The sequence below is a fragment of the Bidens hawaiensis genome, unplaced genomic scaffold, assembly GCF_021521415.1.
Source record: "Bidens hawaiensis isolate Kalapana, Puna unplaced genomic scaffold, B.hawaiensis_p1.1 tig00017951_1, whole genome shotgun sequence".
Classification (NCBI taxonomy): domain Eukaryota; kingdom Viridiplantae; phylum Streptophyta; class Magnoliopsida; order Asterales; family Asteraceae; genus Bidens; species Bidens hawaiensis.
Window position 1 is genome coordinate 554,701 of NW_027492710.1, and position 21,581 is coordinate 576,281.

Here is a 21,581-nt window from a genome sequence, read left to right on the forward strand (position 1 = left end):
TGGGTTCCAACTCAACACCTTTCAATTGAGTATCTGTTTCCCTCATTTTCCTGCCCTGGAGAGAAGGTTCACTAATAGGCCTAGGGAGAAGTTATTTGACTTATTCACATCCAGATTTATCATTCGAGAGGAAGTAGACTACTCAAGAATCTTTTTATTTATTATTTATCGTAAATGAGTTAAGCATTACACATAGTATGCTTATGCTCAAAATCTCACTCAAAAGGTTCAAAAGGTGCGGTTGAGTCCATCTTGTTGCGATAGGAATGACCAAGGTTAGCACGGTTAATGATATCAGCCCAAATGTTAATTACACAGCCTTGACTAAGTTATTCTATGTACCAATTCTTACATCTCCGTTTTTTTGGAACTGTCATTTAAAAGTTTGTATAAATATATATATATATATATATAAGATAATAATGATAATAATAGTAACAATAATTATTATTAATAAAGATCTTGGTATTAATTAAAGTGTTGTTGATAATAATAATAATAATAATAATAATAATAATAATAAATAATATTGATAGTAATAATGATATCATTCCTGATGTTGGTTCGATTTCTAACCGAGTTCACAAAATAAATATAACATTATTATTGCTAATAATAAATGATAAAAATATGATTTTAATAAATAATAACAATATGATCTTTATTAATACTAATAACAACTTTAATATTTATAATAATAATGATAATAATAATAATAAAAGTAAAAATTGTTTTGTTAATGGTAATAATAACAATAATAATAATATTAATAATAGTAATAATAACACCATACTAAATTTTGGTTCAGTTTCGAAACGAGTTCACCATATTAAAGATCTATTAATAAATATGACATTTATAGTACTAATAATTAGAATTAATAATGATATACAGTTTTTATAAAGAGTTAATAATATTAATATAATCTAGATAATAAATATGATGTTAACAAAATAAAAAGAAAATAGAAATATTAACTTGATTAATTTGTTAACAAAAACAAACCGAAGTTGGTCACGAAGGGAATCAAACTTGACTTGATTATCGATTACGGGTTAGATACCAAAACAAATAAACTCTAATTCTCATTACTTATAAAAGATGTTTGGCCGAGAACAATTGCCGGAGCCGAGCAGGGGTCGTCGGGGATGAAGAACAGGGGGTCGTCGGAGCCAATTTCGGCCGCTGGAGGCGCGCCGAAAAACGAAACCGAAAGAAAGAGAGAGCGAGAGAGAGACGGAGAGAGAGAAGAGAAGCGGAGAGAGAGAGAGGAATAGAGAGTACGGGAGAGGGAGACAGAGAGAGGGAGACCGGTTTTCCGGTCGCCGGAAAAACGACCGAAGAGGGAAGGGAGGCGGGTTCTTTGGGTGAGGGGATTACCTGGGAACCAAGAGGGAAAGAGGGTTCGGCTGGCGTCAGTTTTACGGATCAAGGGGAAAAGGGAGATGGCCGGAGATTGGCGTCGCCGGCTTCTCGCCGGAATTCCGAGGTCGCCGGAAAACGATGGGGGGGGGGGAGAGGTGGCAGCTGGGTTGAATAATATGGGTTAGGGTTAGGTTTTATTTTTTTAAGTTTATATATATAGTTTGTAAATGTTACACTTTGGCCCCTCAAGTTTCAATCATGGTTTAATAAGAGTTTAAAGGTTTCCAAAGCTTATAACGACTTTACGAAAATCAGTTTGAACTTATGTTTTTCTTAACAACACTAAGGGTGCTGCTAAACGTACCCCACCCCCATCCATTTTTACTAAACATACCCCCTCCCTTAGGTTTTACATTAATACGATTTAGACCTTTTTATTGTTTTTTTGTCATTTTGTTCTCTTTTTATTCTATTTTTATTTAACAATGTTTTTTTCTATTTATCTTTTTATGTATATTTAAAAGCCTTTAATAAAAACATATTTTTCTTACTTAAAAAAACGTTTTTTTTCTTATATAATAAACATTGTTTTTCTTGTTTTAAAAAAATGTTTTTCTTTCTATACTTGTTTTAATATTTTTGAAGAGCGTTCTTTTATAAATTAAGAGAATTTACATTCTTTTATAAAAAATCATATTAATTTTATAAATAAAAAGGTTAAATAACATACAACTTGATAAACAAATTTGGCTATTTTCTCAAGTTAAATTAACTCATGTATCTAAACCTAACAAAAAAAAATCAAATTGTTTTGAATACATTTTATAAAAAAAATAAAAAACTAGCTAGAGAAAACATACAAAATTTTTAATACATGTAAAAAAAATAAACAAACTTTTAATAAGATCTTAATGAAATAAAATAATAAAATCAATAACAAAAATATATAAAAAAATTGTAAAACAAAAATAAAAACGTAATAGTTTTTTATTTGATATTGGGAGAATTATAAAATAAAATAAGAGGGACTATAATGTTAATTACAAATGTTAAGGGAAATGAAAGTTCAGGGGGGTGTATGGTTAGCAAGGGTGGGGGTACGTTTAGCCTGACCCTTATGACAAAAATCGATTTATTTAAGATCGAGGTCTATAATAATATTATATAATAATTAAATAAGGTTCTAAAAAAATGTTGAGTCAGTTTTACAAAATAAAAGTTTACAAAACTAATACAAATCGAGACTCGAATTTGACGAATGTCACAGAAAGGGTTTGGGAATTTAGGATTTGGATTTTGATGTTATAATTGTGGGTATGAGGTTTACAACATATAAGCGTTTAAAAGAAAAGGAAAAAACAAAGAAAATAACGAAGTTGCCAAATTATCTTTGACTTAACGGAAAAAATACACGGGGTTAGAAAAAAGTTTAAAAATGCATATTTTTTGAAACTGGGGTAGCCATTTACACAAAACAAAAAATAAGTACTAAAGTTGCGTAGTTGACCAAACCACTGATACTAAAATGACAAGGTTAGGTGAGAGATGGGATTGTTGAGACGGTAGTTTTAATAAAAAAGCAATCATTAAAAGTATTATTATCATAAGGCTGAGGTGTGTGGGGCTTCAACGGGGGCGCTAGAGCCCCTCCGCTCGCGCCCCCAGGCGCTAACACCACACCATCGGGGGCTAGCGGGGGCGCTAACGGGGCGCTAGCATGAAAAACAATGCAGGCGTGAGCCGGTTAGCGGGAGAAGAGAGAGAGAAAGGTACATAGGTTTTAGCAAAAGAGCCGTTGAGCTCATATTAAATTAAAAAAAATTATTTTCTTAAACTTTTATATATACCTTTATAAAATATACTCCATTTCACAATTATACACCTATCCTCCTAAAATCCTCTCAAAATTAACACAAAAAAAATGTCGTGGTACTCGTCTGATTCCGACTCCTCCGAAGAGGATGATTTGCTTCTTCATATAGGGGAAGTTTTGACCGCAACCGTGGTGGATCTTTTGCAAAATCAAGCCCAGCAACCTCGAGTCCCGAGAGTTAGAGCACCACCTCGTGATCGTGATCGATCGGGTGCTAACGATACTTTGATTAGGCATTATTTTAGCCCTCAACCGGTATACGAGGAGTCGGATTTTCGAACTCGTTTCCGAATGAGCAGACAATTGTTCATGCGTATAGCAAGTGATTTAGAGGCACGGTATCCCTTTTTTCAACAAAGGGAGGATGCAAGGGGTCTACCCGGTTTTACCTCTCTTCAAAAATGCACAGCTGCTATCCGTCAATTAGCGTACGGCATTTCGTCGGACGCTTTGGATGAGTATTTACAGATGTCGAAAAGGGTTGCACGTGAATCCCTTCATTTTTTCTGCCAAGGTAAAAAACATTAATTTTAGTTTTTATTAAATATTTATTACATTTTTTAATATATATTAAGTATTATTGTTTGTTTAATTTTTAGTATGTTTTTTTTTTGTAATTTGAATTTTAGATATTAATGTGTTTTTTTATTAATGTGTGTTTTTTTAATAATTTATGAGTTTTTTTAATAATACGTTGTTTGAATATATTTATAAAAAAATAAAAAAATAAAAAAATTCGCTGGAGCCCATCCACACCAGGGGGCAGGGGCTCTAACAGGGGCTCCAACACCCCCTTATCCAGTTTCTCTCTCTGCCACACGTCATAATATTATTGGTTCTTGGCTCTTAGAGCCCCTATTAAAGCCCCACACCCCTTAGTCTAACCCATTTTTACGTTCAAATCTGACTTAATTTTCACATGTTAGCTTTTAAAGTCAACATTTCATTTCAAGAAATATCATTATTTACATATTTTAATCTTAATGTGACTAGACATCGACATATTTATTATTCCCCATTCAAATTTTCATATTTCTATTCACATTATTATAAAACTTTTTGTCAAGTGAGAAAAAGCTAATATTTAACCATTCTCCCTAATAAGAACTTAAGAAGGTGATTTATTAGTATCTTATACACTCTTAGATATTCTTTTATAATATGTGATGTGGGGCTGTTTGGGGGCGTTACCGAGCAGCCACATAGGCACAATAACGCCTTACATACTTTAAAAGGAGCGTCATGGAGGGGCGCCACCATGTTGACAAGCCATTTCCTCTATCTTGTAGACCATCAACTATTCTCATTCTCTGTTTGCTTCTTAATTATTTCTTTCACTTCATAAACATCCTCATAATTAGCTATTTAAAGCTAATTAACCCACAATATTCAACTTAAGGGTGACTTAGTTAAAACCCCACAACTTAAAATTAGATGTGTAGCAACTCAAAACCACCTCAACTCATGTGACTTGAGTGTTTTTATCATGTAAGAAGAAATAAAGATTCAATTTTTTTTATCTAACATTCATATCAATACAATGTAATCAAGAAATGTTTCTTAGTAAGTAGTTTTGGTTATTTTTAAGTTTACAAAATGTGAATTAAGACCAAAAAAGGATTGTTCAAATATATAATGCTGCATCAAACTTAGAATATAAACTCATATTAAAAGTTTGATAATATATTTTAGATTAATTTTATTGATAATATATATGGGTCGTATTTTGAGAATTTTTAATATATGTAAAAACAAATTAGTTTATAGTCATGTGATAATAAATCTTATCTTAAGAATTTATGACAATAGAAAATGACTGACTTGATAAGTTACTAGAAAAATAAGTAACTAAAACGGAACAATGAAAACAAACCACCAGTTGAAAATTTCTAATTCACTCAAATTCTTAAACCTTTTGCAAACAAATGTTCTGTTTCCTTAAACATTGATTGATGATAATACAAAATCATTTCAAAGAAAACTTATTATTCGATCAAGAACACAATAAAAAAAATAACAGGCGATGAAAATTACTAATGATGCGCATTCAGAAAGGCGTCAAGCTCCGGCACGGTTGGAAGAGCAGGGATCGCACCCTTTTTGGTGGTCGTGATCGCTCCACAAGCACACGCGTATCTCAATATTTCTTTCAACTTTCCTTCATCCTGCAATATTATCATTATCATTAATTCTATTATTCAGACCAATTTGAGTTGACCAGAAACAGTTTCATGAAAAATATAATTTTTTTAACTTTACCTCTAGCACGGATTGGTTATCAACGATCTTTGTCAAGAGAGCACCAACAAAAGAGTCGCCTGCACCCGTTGTGTCCACTGCTTTCACTGCGAACGCACCAACCGTCCCATGAAAATGCTGCAATTTTTTATGATTATAAAAAGATATATTAAAAATAACATGATGAAGGCTTTTTAAACTCAATTTAATATTGTTGGAATAACTATTTTTTTACATTTTGATTCCAGATCCAAGACTCAGTGAATGTTTTACTTTCGGCATGAAATTAATAGTCAAATGTGTGCCACTAGGGATGAAAGGTGTTAATTCATCATGATTCATGATGCAGGACTCTTTAATACTATTATTTAATGTAAAGCAGGAATAATAAAGCTGGATGTGGGCCTTTTTCTGTACTAATCAACTTTATAAACATATTTTTATATTTAGATGATATATTAATTAATTAATTAATTAATAGAAAAGACAGAATAATTGCAGATCATAACCTCAGCTATAGATATATAATTTTTAAAATACAATTCAGATCTACAATTCTAATATCAAATATACCAGCATGTTACAATGTTACATACCTTGGTGTAGTAGCTGCAACCTTTGTCACCAAGAGTGACCAACAGAAGCTTCAAATTAGGATGCCACAAAGACAATGCTGACTCATCATTAATCTCTTCGCGTCCTGTGAGGAATTGGAGCTCGTTATCGCTCACTTTGATGACCTCGGCTTTATCCCAAATGCTCATGATTTGCTCGCGTGCCTCCTCTGCTGACGGCCACAATGGCAGACGGAGATTTGGGTCATATGACAAAAGTGCCCCTGCCTCCTTTGCAACCTCCATTGCTTTAAGATGTGCTGATCTGCACGGCTCCACGATCAAGCTTATTGACCCGTAATGGAATACCTTTGCCTGCAGATTAACAATAAAGTTAATTGCCATTATGTTTATATATTATTATTACATGTTATATCTTTATACAACACTGTGTTAATATTTGAGTAGAAATCCGACATGTTAGACGATATTGTATGTAAATGTTTTGTCAAATAACCGAAAACAACCAAATCATTTGTAAATTTAAAGAATGGTTCACAATATACTTCTCTTATAGATTTTTAAATAAATCTTCAAAAAAAAAAGTTAAGATGTTATTGAATCTGATAAATAATATTTTGCTAATTCATATTCAATAATCAAATTCATGACTTACTAAAGTGATTTGAAAAGTTAAATAATTAACAAACACTAGTCTATAAAGTCATTTAAAAGTGTCAAACAAATGATCTTTTTCACTCCAAATTAACAAAGTTTATGTGGTTAAACAAGAACCAACATGTTTTAGCAAAAATCTAACAAATAAAATAACCATATCAAACGAAGAACAATAGCATTTTTATTTTAAAATTTAAAATTATTACAATCATTTAAAAGAAGAGATACGTGAGAGAATGAAAGAAGAACAATATACTTTAATTTTATTTTAATTTATAACTATCATTATTACCACCTCAAAGTGGGAATATAGGAATCTGAAAGTAGTTTTAAAGTATTGAAGTGATATTTACTAAAAACAAAATCATCCAGAACAAAGTATTTATTTGTACCAAATAATAAAGAAAAAAAATATTATAATCAACAAAATATTAATGATAAAAATAAAATAAAAGAAATAATGAGGCAATGTGCTAAGTGGTACTAAACCACGTGTAAGTTACAACCGGCCATCCTATGGTGTATTTCTGTGCATGAAAATATGTATCACACACTTCACACCAACCCTTTTTAAAATCTTTTCAATTAAAGTCTAGGAGACCTTTATGTTCATTTTAGAAAACTTAGGGACTATAAATAAACATCTTAATATCTTATATCTTTAAAAATTATAACCAACATTTAAACTGTAATAAATTATCCAAATCCAATATTCCATTCCGGTCAAATTTTGAGCATATATATCACAAAAATACAAAATCATCAATGCATACTTGAAAGGTACAAATATTTATACAATTTTCAAGAGTTTTCAAATTAAAAAGAAAATATTATTATTTAACCTAACACTATATCAAAGAACTATATTTTAAGATTTATAATTTCTTTGGGTGTCTCTCAAATCTCAATAAGCATTATCTTAAAATATTAATTTAATATACTAGTGATGAGTAGATCTCCAAAACTAAAATCACAAAAAATATCAACTTGAATTAAAATAATATCCACCATAATAATATTTCCAAATCCCTTCTTGAATCACGCTTAACCAATCAAACACAAAATAAATAAGAACACAAAATAAATAAGGAGAAATGTCATGCGGTACAAGCGGTTTCGGCAATTAATTGTTGGGTGATTTGGAATGCAAGGAACGAAAAGACATTCAATGGCAAAGATTTCTCGCTAGCCAAGGTGATAAACGGCATCAAAATAACTTCATTCTTTTGGGTAAAGCATAGGAGCAAAAAATCTTCACTAGATTGGGAGAAATGATGCAGTTTTAACTTTGTTAATTTTTCATTGTAGAACATTTGTTGCTTTTGTTTCTTTGTTTTATTTTGCTTATGTACTTATTGGGATTCTTGTTTCTTGTGAGTCCCTGTTTCGGTTTTTTATATATATATTGGCCTTTAAAAAAAAATCACGCTTAACCCATACAAGTCAACAAAACCTGTCGTTTTATCAATTAATTAATTTTATTAAATATCCATTTCTAGAATAGGTGAGTCTGTCTAACAAACTCGCAATATAAAAGCGCGTGAAACTCACTCCCTCTACCGTTCCAACAGCAAATGACGTCAGACATACAAATATAGATTCTCATATGCATGCTTGTTAAAATATGCTCTTAACGCCTATTAATTCCCGGTTAACCGTCAATGATAACTTAGACAAGTCGGTGTTAATTCCCGATTAATCGTTAGTGGCAACTCACACACTTTGACAAATTGAAAAAAATTGGAGCGAAGAGCATTTAAATAATTTATTTTTCTATTTTATTTAAAAACTATTAATTATATCAAAATATAAGGCAAACGGACAAGAAGCTCGTCGCTACCTTTTTTTCTTATATATAATTTCAAAATGTATATATAAAAATTTACATATAAATTCCCACTTGTTAACGAATAATCCATATTTGTCCAAAATCTGTTAAAATTAAAAATTTTATACATAATATTTAGAATATATATTTTGCATTTGAAATAATTTCTTTTTATTTCTATCCAAAACACTATCAATTATATCAAAACAGAAAACAAACATATAACAAGCCCAATAGCTCATAGCTACTTTATTTTATATTTTCAAAATGCATATTTAAAAACTTACAGATAAATTTCGATCCGATTAATCCTTACTAATCTCAATTAATCACTAATCTCTACACCACCATCCGACTAAAGTATATGTTTATCATATCATGTAACAAAGAAAGAAGAAAAATACTTACAGATCTAATAAGCTCCAAATTAAGTTCCTCCGGCGTCAACAACATATCGGCGCTAGGGTTCCGGTAGAACATAAACTCACGATCACCATCAGCTTTCAACGTCACAAACGCCAACGCCGTCCGTGCACCTTTATCAAAATTAATCCCCTCGCCGGAGACGCCGTTCTCCTTCAAGATCCCGGCGAGCATGTGTCCGAACTCGTCGTCTCCCAACTTTCCGACGAACGCCGCTTTGCCGCCGAGTCTGGACACGGAGATCGCCACGTTCGCCGGAGCACCGCCGGGTGCCTTTAGGAATCCCGGTGCTTCGGCGAGTGAGACGCCGGAGACGGTGGGGACGAAGTCGATGAGCATCTCGCCGAAGCTCACGATTAAGCCGGTGTCGGTGAGTCCTCCATTGTTGGCGGCCATTGATGATGGATGAATAAGTTGCAGAGAGTTAATGGAAAGAGATGATGATGAGAGGTTGGGTGTTGTGGTGTGTGTGTGTGTATATATATATATATTTATATATATAAAGGCAAGATCAACCTTCAAAGTTTGTGTACAATTACTATTGATCATATATTTAATATTAATTAATAGATATAGATAAAGGTGAAAAGAAAAAGATATTAATTATAATGAATATGATATAGCAGGATAAATACTATTAATATCGTCTTGACTCTTGATGATTATAATAGTAGCACATGATATGTATTTTGCAATTTTGTTTGGCTACTTTTGATATCATTATGGTCACATCATTAAATATATATATTGAGAAGTTACGCAGTATAATGGTTGTATATATTGTATACATATCTAGTTTATATATTATTTGTTTTGAAGGCTAACAAAAATAACAATAAACGCAATAATCTGCTCAAGTGCCACCCTTGGTTCGTATACCACGTACCGATGAATCGTATGTTATTCTGCTAAAAGTGATGGCAAACGCGAGTTTGGTTCGTGTATTGTCTGTGCTACAGGTACAAAAGGGTGTCACGCGAGACGTTAGAGACCTAGAAATGGTTGAGTGGAAAATAACTTTTATAATATTTGATTGTTGGTGTACGATGACTATTCCTCTCTCTTTGTTCTTTAACATTTCGACTAGCCCCCCCCCCCCCCCCCTCGATGTAATCGTAAAACCGCAATCCCAATTGGCAACACAAATTGAAATTCAGTTTGTAGTATTCAACCGAATCCAATATGAGTACGACTAATCAAAGTTAGTTTTCATCCCTTTTTGTTGTTCCAATGTACTATTTTGAAAGTCACGATTGAAAATGTTATAAATCGTTTTCAAACTTAAAACTCATAGAGAACAATTATTATTAATATGTATTTACTTTTTATTTCAAATTACTTTGTATGTTATTGAATGTTAGCAATGTATTATCATATTGCATTTTTATTATGTGGCCCCATCCGACCCAAAAAGTTTCCAAATAGTACAAATACGAGGATCGGAATATATTGAATTTATAGGAAAAAATTTCCAGCTCCGTCATCAATTGCTTATATGATTATATTGTGTCTGACGTTCTAAACAAAATTACTAGCTTTGTAATTGTTCTTTCAGCTAACCTGATTTGATAACAATTACTAAAGTTCAAACTAAAAACCAAAACCACTTTAGAGAATAAAGATGGTTAATGCAATTCATGTGTTTAGCTAGATTGTGGTAATGTGGTATTAACATCCCCACTTCTATCTCACTATTTTTTTACATGATTTAAAATTTCTATTAAATTTCAGCACATGAGTATTCTTGTCCGTTTTTAAAATTTAGGTAGTAACATTTTATTTTTTATTATTTACTTTGTTTAATGTCCATACTAGCCAGTACCACAATGCTAGAGAACAAAATAATTTAATTAACTATCTTGATTAATTTAATAAAATCTGGGGAGTGTTGGTTGGGTGGTGTTCAGAAGTCGCCCAAGGTTTTTGCATGTAGTTTTCTAGTGTAATTTTATAATATTATAATAATATACACTCATCAATAAAGCCAATGGGATGATGGACTAGAAGCCAAGTCATGTTGGTTGTTTTTGAGGAAAAAATTTAGTTTCAAATTAAGAACCCATGTTCTCACTTCTCACTTCTCACTTCTCACTTCTCACTTCTCACTTCTCACTTCTCACTTCTCACTTCTCACTCAACAAATAACCCCTAACTTGATTTGGGTAACTTGTAAATTTAAAAGTTGGTTTAATGTTTTTATTTAGTAGTACATTATAAAAGGCTTTTATGTGCCATATAAGTATTTTTATTCTTTCTTTTTTTTTGGATTTAGGGTGTGTTTGGGATTCATTATTTTCCTCTGTTTAAAACTTATGAAGATTGAATAAGTCATTTTTATGTTTATAAAGTGTTTGGGAACATATAAGGCCTTTTAGGTTTCTCCTTATCATCAAGGTTAAAAATGAGTTTTCAATAAGTTGGGATTTGATAACTTATCTCCTTATGAGTTTAGAATACTCATTCCACCATTCCATTCCACCCATACACTTTTAAAAACAACTTATTCACTTCAAAATGTCTTTTTTTGGTCATTTATATTAATAAGTTAAACAAAACACTTTTTAAAAACACAACTTATTAACTTATGTTAATCCAAACACTTTTTTTAAAACTCCTTATTAGAAAGTCAAAAGTCTTTTTTCACTTATTACAAAAAGGCCTTTTAAAATTAAATAAGGAATCCCAAACACACCCTTAATTTCATTTTATTGTAAACTTTTAAGGGTGTCGTGGTTATTAATATATGAGACTATGAGAGTAAGAGTAGTAATAAATAAATCTAAAATAAGTTTAATGTCACGTGATGAGAAATTGAGAACCTATAAACTTATAAGAAAAGTAGCGTTTTTTTCTTCTTTTTTCTTAAAAAACTATTTTGAAAAGTCAGGATTTGTGGCTTTTGAAAAACTGTTTTTTAACCCTTTCAAAAAGCTAAAATAAGAAAGATTTTTGTGATTGTCAAACACATTTTAATATATTGACTTTTTTAAAACACCAATAAAAATTTTCCAAACTCAATCCCAAACATGCTCTATTGAAATTAGAAATTGTTAGTCGAGATTTATCATAAGGACAATCCACAATTTGATCGCGGACAAGTGTCAACTCGTTTACTGCGTAATTCCAAAAGGACATCAATGGTCTCACAGTGAGGCCGTGGAACGATCGTGACACCTCTGGATAAAACTTAAAAACTTATGACATGCTCAAATGACAACAAATCATATATACATTTCATGTATCGGAATAGATATATTATTATCTCAAGAATATATTTATTTTTAATACGGATTTACTCAGCTATTAATAAATATCCAAAAGATTTTATAAAATAGTTTTAATAAAATAAATTTAGTCAAACAAAATACAGGGAATATTTTGTATTTTAAAATAAAAACAAAAGAGAGATTGATTTACGCAATGGACATGTTAGATGTTAATGTTATTAGCGATAAGATTATAAGAGTAAACAAGTTGCACCAGAATCGCTCCCATGGATAAAGGCCTATAAGGGTAAACAAGTGAATTGACGGTTAGGATCAATGTATGACGCCAATAAGTAAACGGCCAAAATTACTTGAGCCATATTAGCTCTACTTTTAACTACTTCGGTTCCAACAAGTTAAAGCTCTACTTATATGAGACAGCAAGGTAAAGCCAAAACGACTGGAATTATTAACAAACTAATTAACACGAGTTATCTTTAATATGACGTTTGACAATCAAAAAAACTTGTGAGTTTTTAATTATATCTAATAAACTAACTATTTGTTTTTTCAAAATGAAAACAAAAGTGCAAATGTTTATGACCCGATAAAACATGATGACATGTAATAAACGGTTTTTTCACTGTGGCCTTGACCCTCAAAACCCGATAAACGTAAACGATAGTACAACATACCAAATTAACTACACATACAAATTAGAGTATTGATTCTACTTTGACAAAACAGTGTACTATTTATTCTTCTAGTCATGACATAAAGAGAAGGTTGAGGACCAAAATGAGATCGACATGTGCATGTGATTGTGGACATTTTAAGTACGTCATGAATAAAGAAAAGGAGGTCTAGTTTGAGTAAAGTTTTAACTTTTAAAAGCATCAATATTGATTCGGTGATAAAAAAAGATATGATTAAACATATTATCCTCGTTTTTGCTTGAAATGCAAACAAAACCTATCTTTTCACATGGACATTTCAACAACTTAATCATAATCTTTGGATCTAATGCACTACTTAAAAGGTTCATTTTGATGCATCAAGTTAGGTTGGTGGATGTAGCATGCAGATTTGGTAATGAATCAGATTCAAACCAAATCATCTCATGCTTCAATCTGATCCACTAACCATGATTCTGGTCCAAATCACTATCATGGTCCACTTGTACATATGATTAAGATGGTCAACAATGTATGTAAATCACTTTACAACCTTGACTTGCCTATAAGAAGCATCACTCCCATCATTTTTTTATAAAAGTGCACTTGGTTTTTTCACATCAAAACAAACAACTTAAAATTTTGATACTTAGAGGTGTCAATTTTGACTGATTTACTTATGAATAGATCGATTTGGTTTAAGTTATATATAAATAGACGATTCGAACAATATTATATTTGTAATAATACTTTACATGGGAAATACTTATAATAGAATCCTACACGTTTTGACATGCTTGATGCTTCACAACGTAACCGACATGCCCATTTTGCCACCTCAATTGATATGATAATAAAATGCTAACCTTAACGACGGTTTTATATTTGTTCGTCACATTAAGTTTCCACGTCGCAAGAATCTGATTCAGTACTAGACTCGACTGTGCATGTCATGTCACTTACGACTATACCATCATCGTTGTCGTAAGTACCAGACTCATCTGTGCATGTCATATCACTTAGGACCACATCGTCATCATCTTCATTTTCTGATAATTCCTCATTGGTGCTATCAATTCCTGCAACATCTTTTGGTTCTACTGTGCCTTGACTCGCACCACTAATGCCAGTTTTTGGATCGCCATAAAGTGCAATGTGCCTATGATATAGTTCTAGCTCTTTCTCAGATATAGCAATGAAATGCCATACACTTTCGAGTGATTGTTCATATTTTGACTTTTCTAGCGCCTGCGTTAATCAGAAGACAAATGAGAAAACCAGAACATGTAAAATGAAGTTATTGTCATTTTTATGGACTAATTAAAAATAGAAAAAAAAAATGGCACTGGACGAACTTAAACTAACTTTTAAGGTTTCTTGGATTAATTTTTTAAGTCTATATGTTATCATTTCAAATTACATCGAGCTTTAATTATTCGAAGAAGTCAACTACTGCCACTAAGATAATGAAATAAAGATACATAACATATAGAAGTTTTAGTTGTAAAAGTTTCCTAGATTGGTAATATAGTCATATATATACCAGATAGAAACATGCACATGGATCTTTAATTTGTAACATGAAATTCAGAATTTAAAATTTCCTAGATCTAGAATGATTGGTGTCCATGTCTTCCCGTCATTCCGCAATGTCTCTAGTGGATAAACTGGCTACTAGAATTTCAAAATGGACCGACAGTTTAGCCAGCTTCTTAGAAAAAATTCAAGGTATTCACTGGTGGACCAACTATTTCACTTGATGTGTTGATTTTTCAAAAGTATAATTTGTCAAAAGTGCATCATATAAAACATGACTTGTCTTCAAAGAAAAATTTGTCATAAGATGATTCCGTTACTTTTCAACAAAATTGTCATTAGTAAAACAATCACATTAGAAATTTGACATATTGAAAATAATCAGACTTTTAGGAACTCATTTTCGATCAGTTTTTTTCTCAAAATTTTGGCGATGCAACATGAGTCATGTTTGAAAGTTTGTGTTGAGCAAGGAAACAAACTTTTAAAATGTCATTGTATAAGGATGTACAAATTGAATTTCATTGTCAATGAAAGTATGTACATTATGAAAAGGTCATTAGAAAGTAACTGCATTTTAAAAGTTATCACCAAAAAGCCACTCAGATTTATAAATATAACCATATAAAGAAATCTAGTATCATTAATTGGGATGTTTTATATATATATATATATATCAAAATACTCATGGGGATTAGAGATGTATGGCCTACCTATATGTGAGGTGGGGAGGGTATTTACTATTTAGTAACAAATATGAGAGTTGATAAGATATAAATTAGTAAAAGATTAGAAATATAGCTTTATAAATTTTAAAACATCACAACAGAGGTGAACGAATCGGGTTCTGGGCTCAACCCGGTTCGGTTTGGGTCAACAAAAGTCAAAACCGGGCCGGGTTTGACTGGGTTCAAACCGGTTTCAATGTAAAGAGTTACAACCCGATTTCAACTATATGGTCGGGTCTAGTTAGATCCAAGCCGTTTCAGTACCGGTTTTGGTACCCAAACCGATTTTTTGTGCACCTCTAGGTTTATACTTAATATTTAAATGAGTCAACCCAAGTATTGGCCTACCTAAATCAGCCAACCTATTGAATCAACTTCTTTAATCCATCAGATCACATGCAGATCAAGACCCGACCCGTTATCATCCGTAGTTTGATCCATGGCCTAATACCATGTAGAATCTTTATATACCTTCATCCTTATTCAAAATTCTGAGTTATCACTCAGGCAAGGGTATATGCCATCTTCCACAATGGATGTTAGAATTTTACCTCAATAATGTGTTGTGGTTTAGCATTCTTACTGATAACAAGAGAAATGAAATCCTCTTAATGGTTTCATCTTTCAGGTATACCGCGTATGATTTGGTAAAACACATGCATTCTTACTATTAAGTAAATATATGAAACCTAATTTCCACGTTTCTAGTAAAAAAAAGTCGTATGCAGAATTCTTCTTAAAAAAACACGAGCCCTTTTTACTTAGTCATCTATGCTTTAGACAGCTAACCATATCACAAAAACTATAACCTATCACTTGACAGAAGAAAACTAACAATCAATCACACAAAACAACAAGAACATAAAAACATAAGTCTACATTGCAAAAAATAATATAAACAGATACGAGGATGCTGACCTTTTTCTTGGACAAGGTATCAATCGGACTCATGATCTCAGGCATCACATAATCCTTTCCACGATAAAAAACAATAGTGTCGTCTCCAATTATTTGAATCGGGATTCCGCCACTTAATCTTGCAATTTCATTAGCGTAATCCTGTACTTGACCAGGTTTACAAGGCTTGCAGAAAACCTTTACCGTCTCGTGTTTTTTCCAATGCATATGCATATTAAGGATCACACCTCCAAATATGCCTCTTCTTCCAACAGGACATAATTCGACCCTTTTTGAGCCATCTTTTTCATGTAGAATCTTTCTTCACCTGTTATCTCAACTGGTTTCACCATTGGCCCTTGAAGTCTAGCTACTTCATACCGCTTCAGTCTTTCGATTAGTAAAGATTCCTTAATTCTTGCCTGAAATACAAAAACGTTCGGTGAATATGTACATTTCCTATTACATTCTCATTACTTCGATCCTATGGTAGTGTTATTGTAACACCCCAACCCGGAACAGGTCGACGTGTCACTATTACAGATATCATAACAAAATTCAAATAAGCCTAAGTCAAATTATATTTACTCAAATAACCGAAAATGAATAGCCTTTAAACAGCTTGAACTTCATTATTATATCTCATCACTAATTTCCCCGAGTCCCGTATTACCTGAAAACAAAATAAGAAAAACAAAACAAGAAAATACGGTTGAGCCAAAAATTTCCCAGTAACGGAAAGAACAATAGTATAGGTAAGGACAAATGTAAGAAAATAAATATACAGACTTCAATTCAAACTCGAAACCAACCTTTTCACCGAAACAAATACTTAATAAAATTCAGAGGTATGATCCGACACTTACCAGAACATAATCAAACACATGCGGAAACATATCATAACACATACACACATCAAACCACGTGACTACACAAATCAATAATTCAAAGTCACGCGAAACGGAAGCACCCACGAGCCTAACAGAACATACTGGTACACAGCTAGCTAGTCCATGCACCAAGGAGACGGTGTGGGTGGCGTGCACACATTGTTCCATCTCAAACAGAAGTCAGGAGTCAGGAGTCGGAGCTAAGATCGATCTATACGCCTCTAAGTGGCCAAGGTACTACATGAGTACTTTCAGAGACGCCGTGAACTTTGATTACGCACTGTCACGATAAGTGCCATGTCGTTGACGCCCCAACGACAAGTCAGAAATTGCTCGGGTAACAGAGTACAAAAACTAAAATCATATAACTAAACATATTCAAACCGGAACTTGCAATAAGGAGTGCAAAGTAAATAATCTATTGCATGCTACAAAAATATATTATATAATATGACTGAACTCAAAATATAACCGACGCGTAACGAAAATCTGTACTACAAAGTAACGGAATAGAGTCAATACTATAAGTAAACGAAAACTGAAAACCGTAACGAAGTAACGGAATATAATTCATACTATGAGTGACAGAAACCAGAATCCGTACTACGAAGTAACGGAATATAATTAATACTATGAGTGAAGGAAACCAGAAACCGTACCTTAATTTAACAAAGTAAAAGTAATCAACTAGAATAGTTTTCAAGTCGTGTTAACACCTACATTAAAAGTTGAAAGCAAGCAACTAAGTACCAGAGGTTCACAACTAAACACAAGATTACAATTTATACGTATTCTAATTTAGTTCTTAGGTTGTTCATTCGTTGGGTTATGAGAATTCCGGCATCTAGTTTGAAAAACCAACTTTTATAATATAACTCTTCGTTCTTTCCCAACCTCTTTATATATATATATATATAGACACATATGGATTTGTTAAATCAATAAATCAATAAAAGGGTTCAAATTTGGTAAAACAACAAACTCATATTTGTCTTGTTGCAAAAAGAATTATAAGTATAGTATTTTTATAATAGTCATTAACTATTTGTTAAAAATTTATATTTGCATGTACAACACTTACGAACTGATGTTGATCAAACGGAAACACAACTCAAGAGTCTGGCCATTTATTTTTATATTTTCATCAAAGATTACGGACTTTCTAATTGCCGGAAACGAATCAGAACCCAAGCACCATATTAAACCATACCGGCTAAACGACAAACGATTAACAAAGACGACCATTACCTTCGTAACCGAACAACACCGAATGTATCGAGGAGTGAGGGTGGGCGCCGCGCGTGTCGATAGCCGTCTCCACTAGGACAGAAAGGTCGATGGCGGTGCCGGTAACTTATGTGACGGTGAAGGCTAGCTCCGAAAACAAGCGATAGCGGCGGCGGTGTATTCCCGGAAGTTTGCAGAACGATGGTGGTCTCCCGACAAGGCGCAACAGATCCGGTGAAGGGTCGAGAGCAGCGTAGGTGGATGATTTGGCAAAACGGAACCGAAGAAGAAAAGCTATTGATGAAGCTGAATTGGTTGCAGATTTTTCAAGAATAATCTGAGGTTTATAGAGTATATATGGACGAAAGGAAATCGTGATTGACAACCTACGAATACGGTTTGTAGATGTACTTGAAGGTGGTGATAAGGTAAGTTCAAATTTTAAAGAATCATATCTTGAAATTATAGGATTAGGTGTGCTTATTATCTATCTATTTATTTAAATTGTTTATTTATATGAGTTTTGCAACGATATACTACAATAATAATATTCAAATTCTACTTAATGGTATCTTTACTCCAAATCATAAGTGATAATATATATATATATATATGTATATATATATATATGTATATATATATATATATCGTTAACAAGTTAACCCACGTATATATATTATCTTATCTCTAATACCATTTGATTACATATCAAATTTGAGTTCCCAACGAAATTCTAAATTCAATACAATTTCCATTAAACCATAATCATTTAAATAATCATCTTATTTTATTATCATAAAATTTAGCTATTATAATTATTATCTGAAAAATTCGGATATTACAATTCTTCCTTCCTTAAAATAAATTTCGTCCTCGAAATTTGATATATATAAATAATGAAAATAAATTTTAGATGTAACAAATACATAACAGAATTTAATTTTTCACTGTTTCGGACATCGAAAAATTTAGACATACCAAACCACAAGAGTTTTGGTAGAATAGATGAAACTGGGATTTAGAGGTATTGGGAAGCGATGGCTTATTTGAGACAAATAACTGACAACGTAACAAATAAAATTGAATAACTAATGGCTAGAGAAGGATACCTAGTCGTGAGAATAATACTGAATTATTAAGTATATATCCTATGAATGTCTGAGTATTACAATTCTACCCTTCCTAGAAAATTTCGACCTCGAAATTAATAATTAAGCTAAAATAATTAAGCATAAATTAAATAACATATAAAAAAACAAATTCAAAATGGAACTTTAGACTTCACGGATTGGGAGAAACATAATGTTTTTTTTTTTTTTTTTTTTTTTTTTTTTTTGAAAACGGAAAATTTATATGAATACATTTAAGATGACTAAAAAAATGGTAAATAAAGACATTAGCATGCACTCAATAGCTAAATCTAAAAACAATTAACTGACGCATGTGACTTATAAGTTGAACAAGTAGTAGCCAATCAGACACTTCAAAAACCCAAGACTTAAATATAAAAATTCAAACACACGTCTTGAATGTTAATATAAATATCTTAACTCGTATATAGTTAATTAAATAAATAACAAAAGGCACGTAACACTAGCACAGAATAGTGAAAACTTAGGACGAGGTCGTATCAAAGTATTAGGGGAACCTTATATGCACAATGGATTTTTTTTTTTTTTAGTAGCACACATACGTACCTGTAAATTCATGATTACGTTCGCGACCTTAATCATCAATTTACCATAATCATCTTTCCATTATGCATCTTAAAGACCTCGTTGAGTTTATGAGTAAATAAAAAAAACTGTTGTGATGACAGGCTAATTATGAAACGAAGTCGAAATCTTGAAAGTTCTTATTAACAACAAGCGTCACATATACTCAAATGAAGATAAATGGATTTTGCGAACGTCTAGAGGCATACATGGCGACGAATTTTGAACCGAATGTAAACTGGTAAGTTAAGGATGTGATCCGAACAACTGTGTCGAACATTTGTCTTCAGTATCATTGTCTTCATTTGTAGAGCGTTCGAGATAATGGTAGAAAAGCATAACAAATAATGCTAGTGAAAGTCATAAAAAGGAGAGGTGCCTTTGGTTAATAATAGAAAAGACTCAACAAATAGATTGGAAATCACGAACCGATGAGCCAGAACATTGATAAGAAACGTGAATTCCTAACCCAACGTCTACCCATTATCTCACAAGTCTGATTTTAGGGTTTAAGTTTTCTACAAGAAAGAGCCTTGGCTCTGATACCATAACTGTAACACCCCAACCCGGAACAGGTCGACGTGTCACTATTACAGATATCATAACAAAATTCGAATAAGCCTAAGTCAAATTATATTTACTCAAATAACCGAAAATGAATAGCCTTTAAACAGCTTGAACTTCATTATTATATCTCATCACTAATTTCCCCGAGTCCGTATTACCTGAAAACAAAATAAGAAAAACAAAACAAGGAAAATACGGTTGAGCCAAAAATTTCCCAGTAACGGAAAGAACAATAGTATAGGTAAGGACAAATGTAAGAAAATAAATATACAGACTTCAATTCAAACTCGAAACCAACCTTTTCACCGAAACAAATACTTAATAAAATTCAGAGGTATGATCCGACACTTACCAGAACATAATCAAACACATGCGGAAACATATCATAACACATACACACATCAAACCACGTGACTACACAAATCAATAATTCAAAGTCACGCGAAACGGAAGCACCCACGAGCCTAACAGAACCATACTGGTACACAGCTAGCTAGTCCATGCACCAAGGAGACGGTGTGGGTGGCTGTGCACACATTGTTCCATCTCAAACAGAAGTCAGGAGTCAGGAGTCGGAGCTAAGATCGATCTATACGCCTCTAAGTGGCCAAGGTACTACATGAGTACTTTCAGAGACGCCGTGAACTTTGATTACGCACTGTCACGATAAGTGCCATGTCGTTGACGCCCCAACGACAAGTCAGAAATTGCTCGGGTAACAGAGTACAAAAACTAAAATCATATAACTAAACATATTCAAACCGGAACTTGCAATAAGGAGTGCAAAGTAAATAATCTATTGCATGCTACAAAAATATATTATATAATATGACTGAACTCAAAATATAACCGACGCGTAACGAAAATCTGTACTACAAAGTAACGGAATAGAGTCAATACTATAAGTAAACGAAAACTGAAAACCGTAACGAAGTAACGGAATATAATTCATACTATGAGTGACAGAAACCAGAATCCGTACTACGAAGTAACGGAATATAATTAATACTATGAGTGAAGGAAACCAGAAACCGTACCTTAATTTAACAAAGTAAAAGTAATCAACTAGAATAGTTTTCAAGTCGTGTTAACACCTACATTAAAAGTTGAAAGCAAGCAACTAAGTACCAGAGGTTCACAACTAAACACAAGATTACAATTTATACGTATTCTAATTTAGTT

The 21,581-nt window shown here is 32.3% G+C and overlaps 1 protein-coding gene and 1 pseudogene across 2 annotated transcripts; both read right to left on the reverse strand.

Annotated features, from left to right (window-relative positions):
- Positions 1–5,100: 5,100 nt before the first annotated feature.
- On the reverse strand, positions 5,101–9,446 carry LOC143555069 (fructokinase-2-like). The gene is made up of 4 exons (XM_077044701.1): positions 8,945–9,446; positions 6,073–6,405; positions 5,498–5,614; positions 5,101–5,403 (listed from the first exon to the last, which is right to left on the reverse strand). The coding sequence occupies exons 1-4, from the start codon at positions 9,353–9,355 to the stop codon at positions 5,272–5,274; spliced, it is 993 nt and encodes a 330-aa protein (XP_076900816.1). The 5' UTR covers positions 9,356–9,446; the 3' UTR covers positions 5,101–5,271.
- Positions 9,447–13,736: 4,290 nt separating this feature from the next.
- LOC143555051 (putative CRM domain-containing protein At3g25440, chloroplastic) lies at positions 13,737–19,826 on the reverse strand (annotated as a pseudogene). Its single transcript, XR_013139140.1, has 4 exons — positions 19,815–19,826; positions 16,620–16,673; positions 16,022–16,422; positions 13,737–14,087 (listed from the first exon to the last, which is right to left on the reverse strand). The product of XR_013139140.1 is annotated as a putative CRM domain-containing protein At3g25440, chloroplastic (transcript).
- Between the last annotated feature and the right edge of the window lie 1,755 nt (positions 19,827–21,581).

Excerpts from the sequence above, each read along its gene's own strand:
- LOC143555069 (XM_077044701.1), bottom strand. The coding sequence starts at position 9,355 with ATGGCCGCCAACAATGGAGGACTCACCGACACCGGCTTAATCGTGAGC. Across the intron at positions 6,406-8,944 it reads ATTTGGAGCTTATTAGATCT|GCAAAGGTATTCCATTACGG; the intron begins GTAAGTATTTTT and ends GTTAATCTGCAG. Across the intron at positions 5,404-5,497 it reads ATAACCAATCCGTGCTAGAG|GATGAAGGAAAGTTGAAAGA; the intron begins GTAAAGTTAAAA and ends ATAATATTGCAG.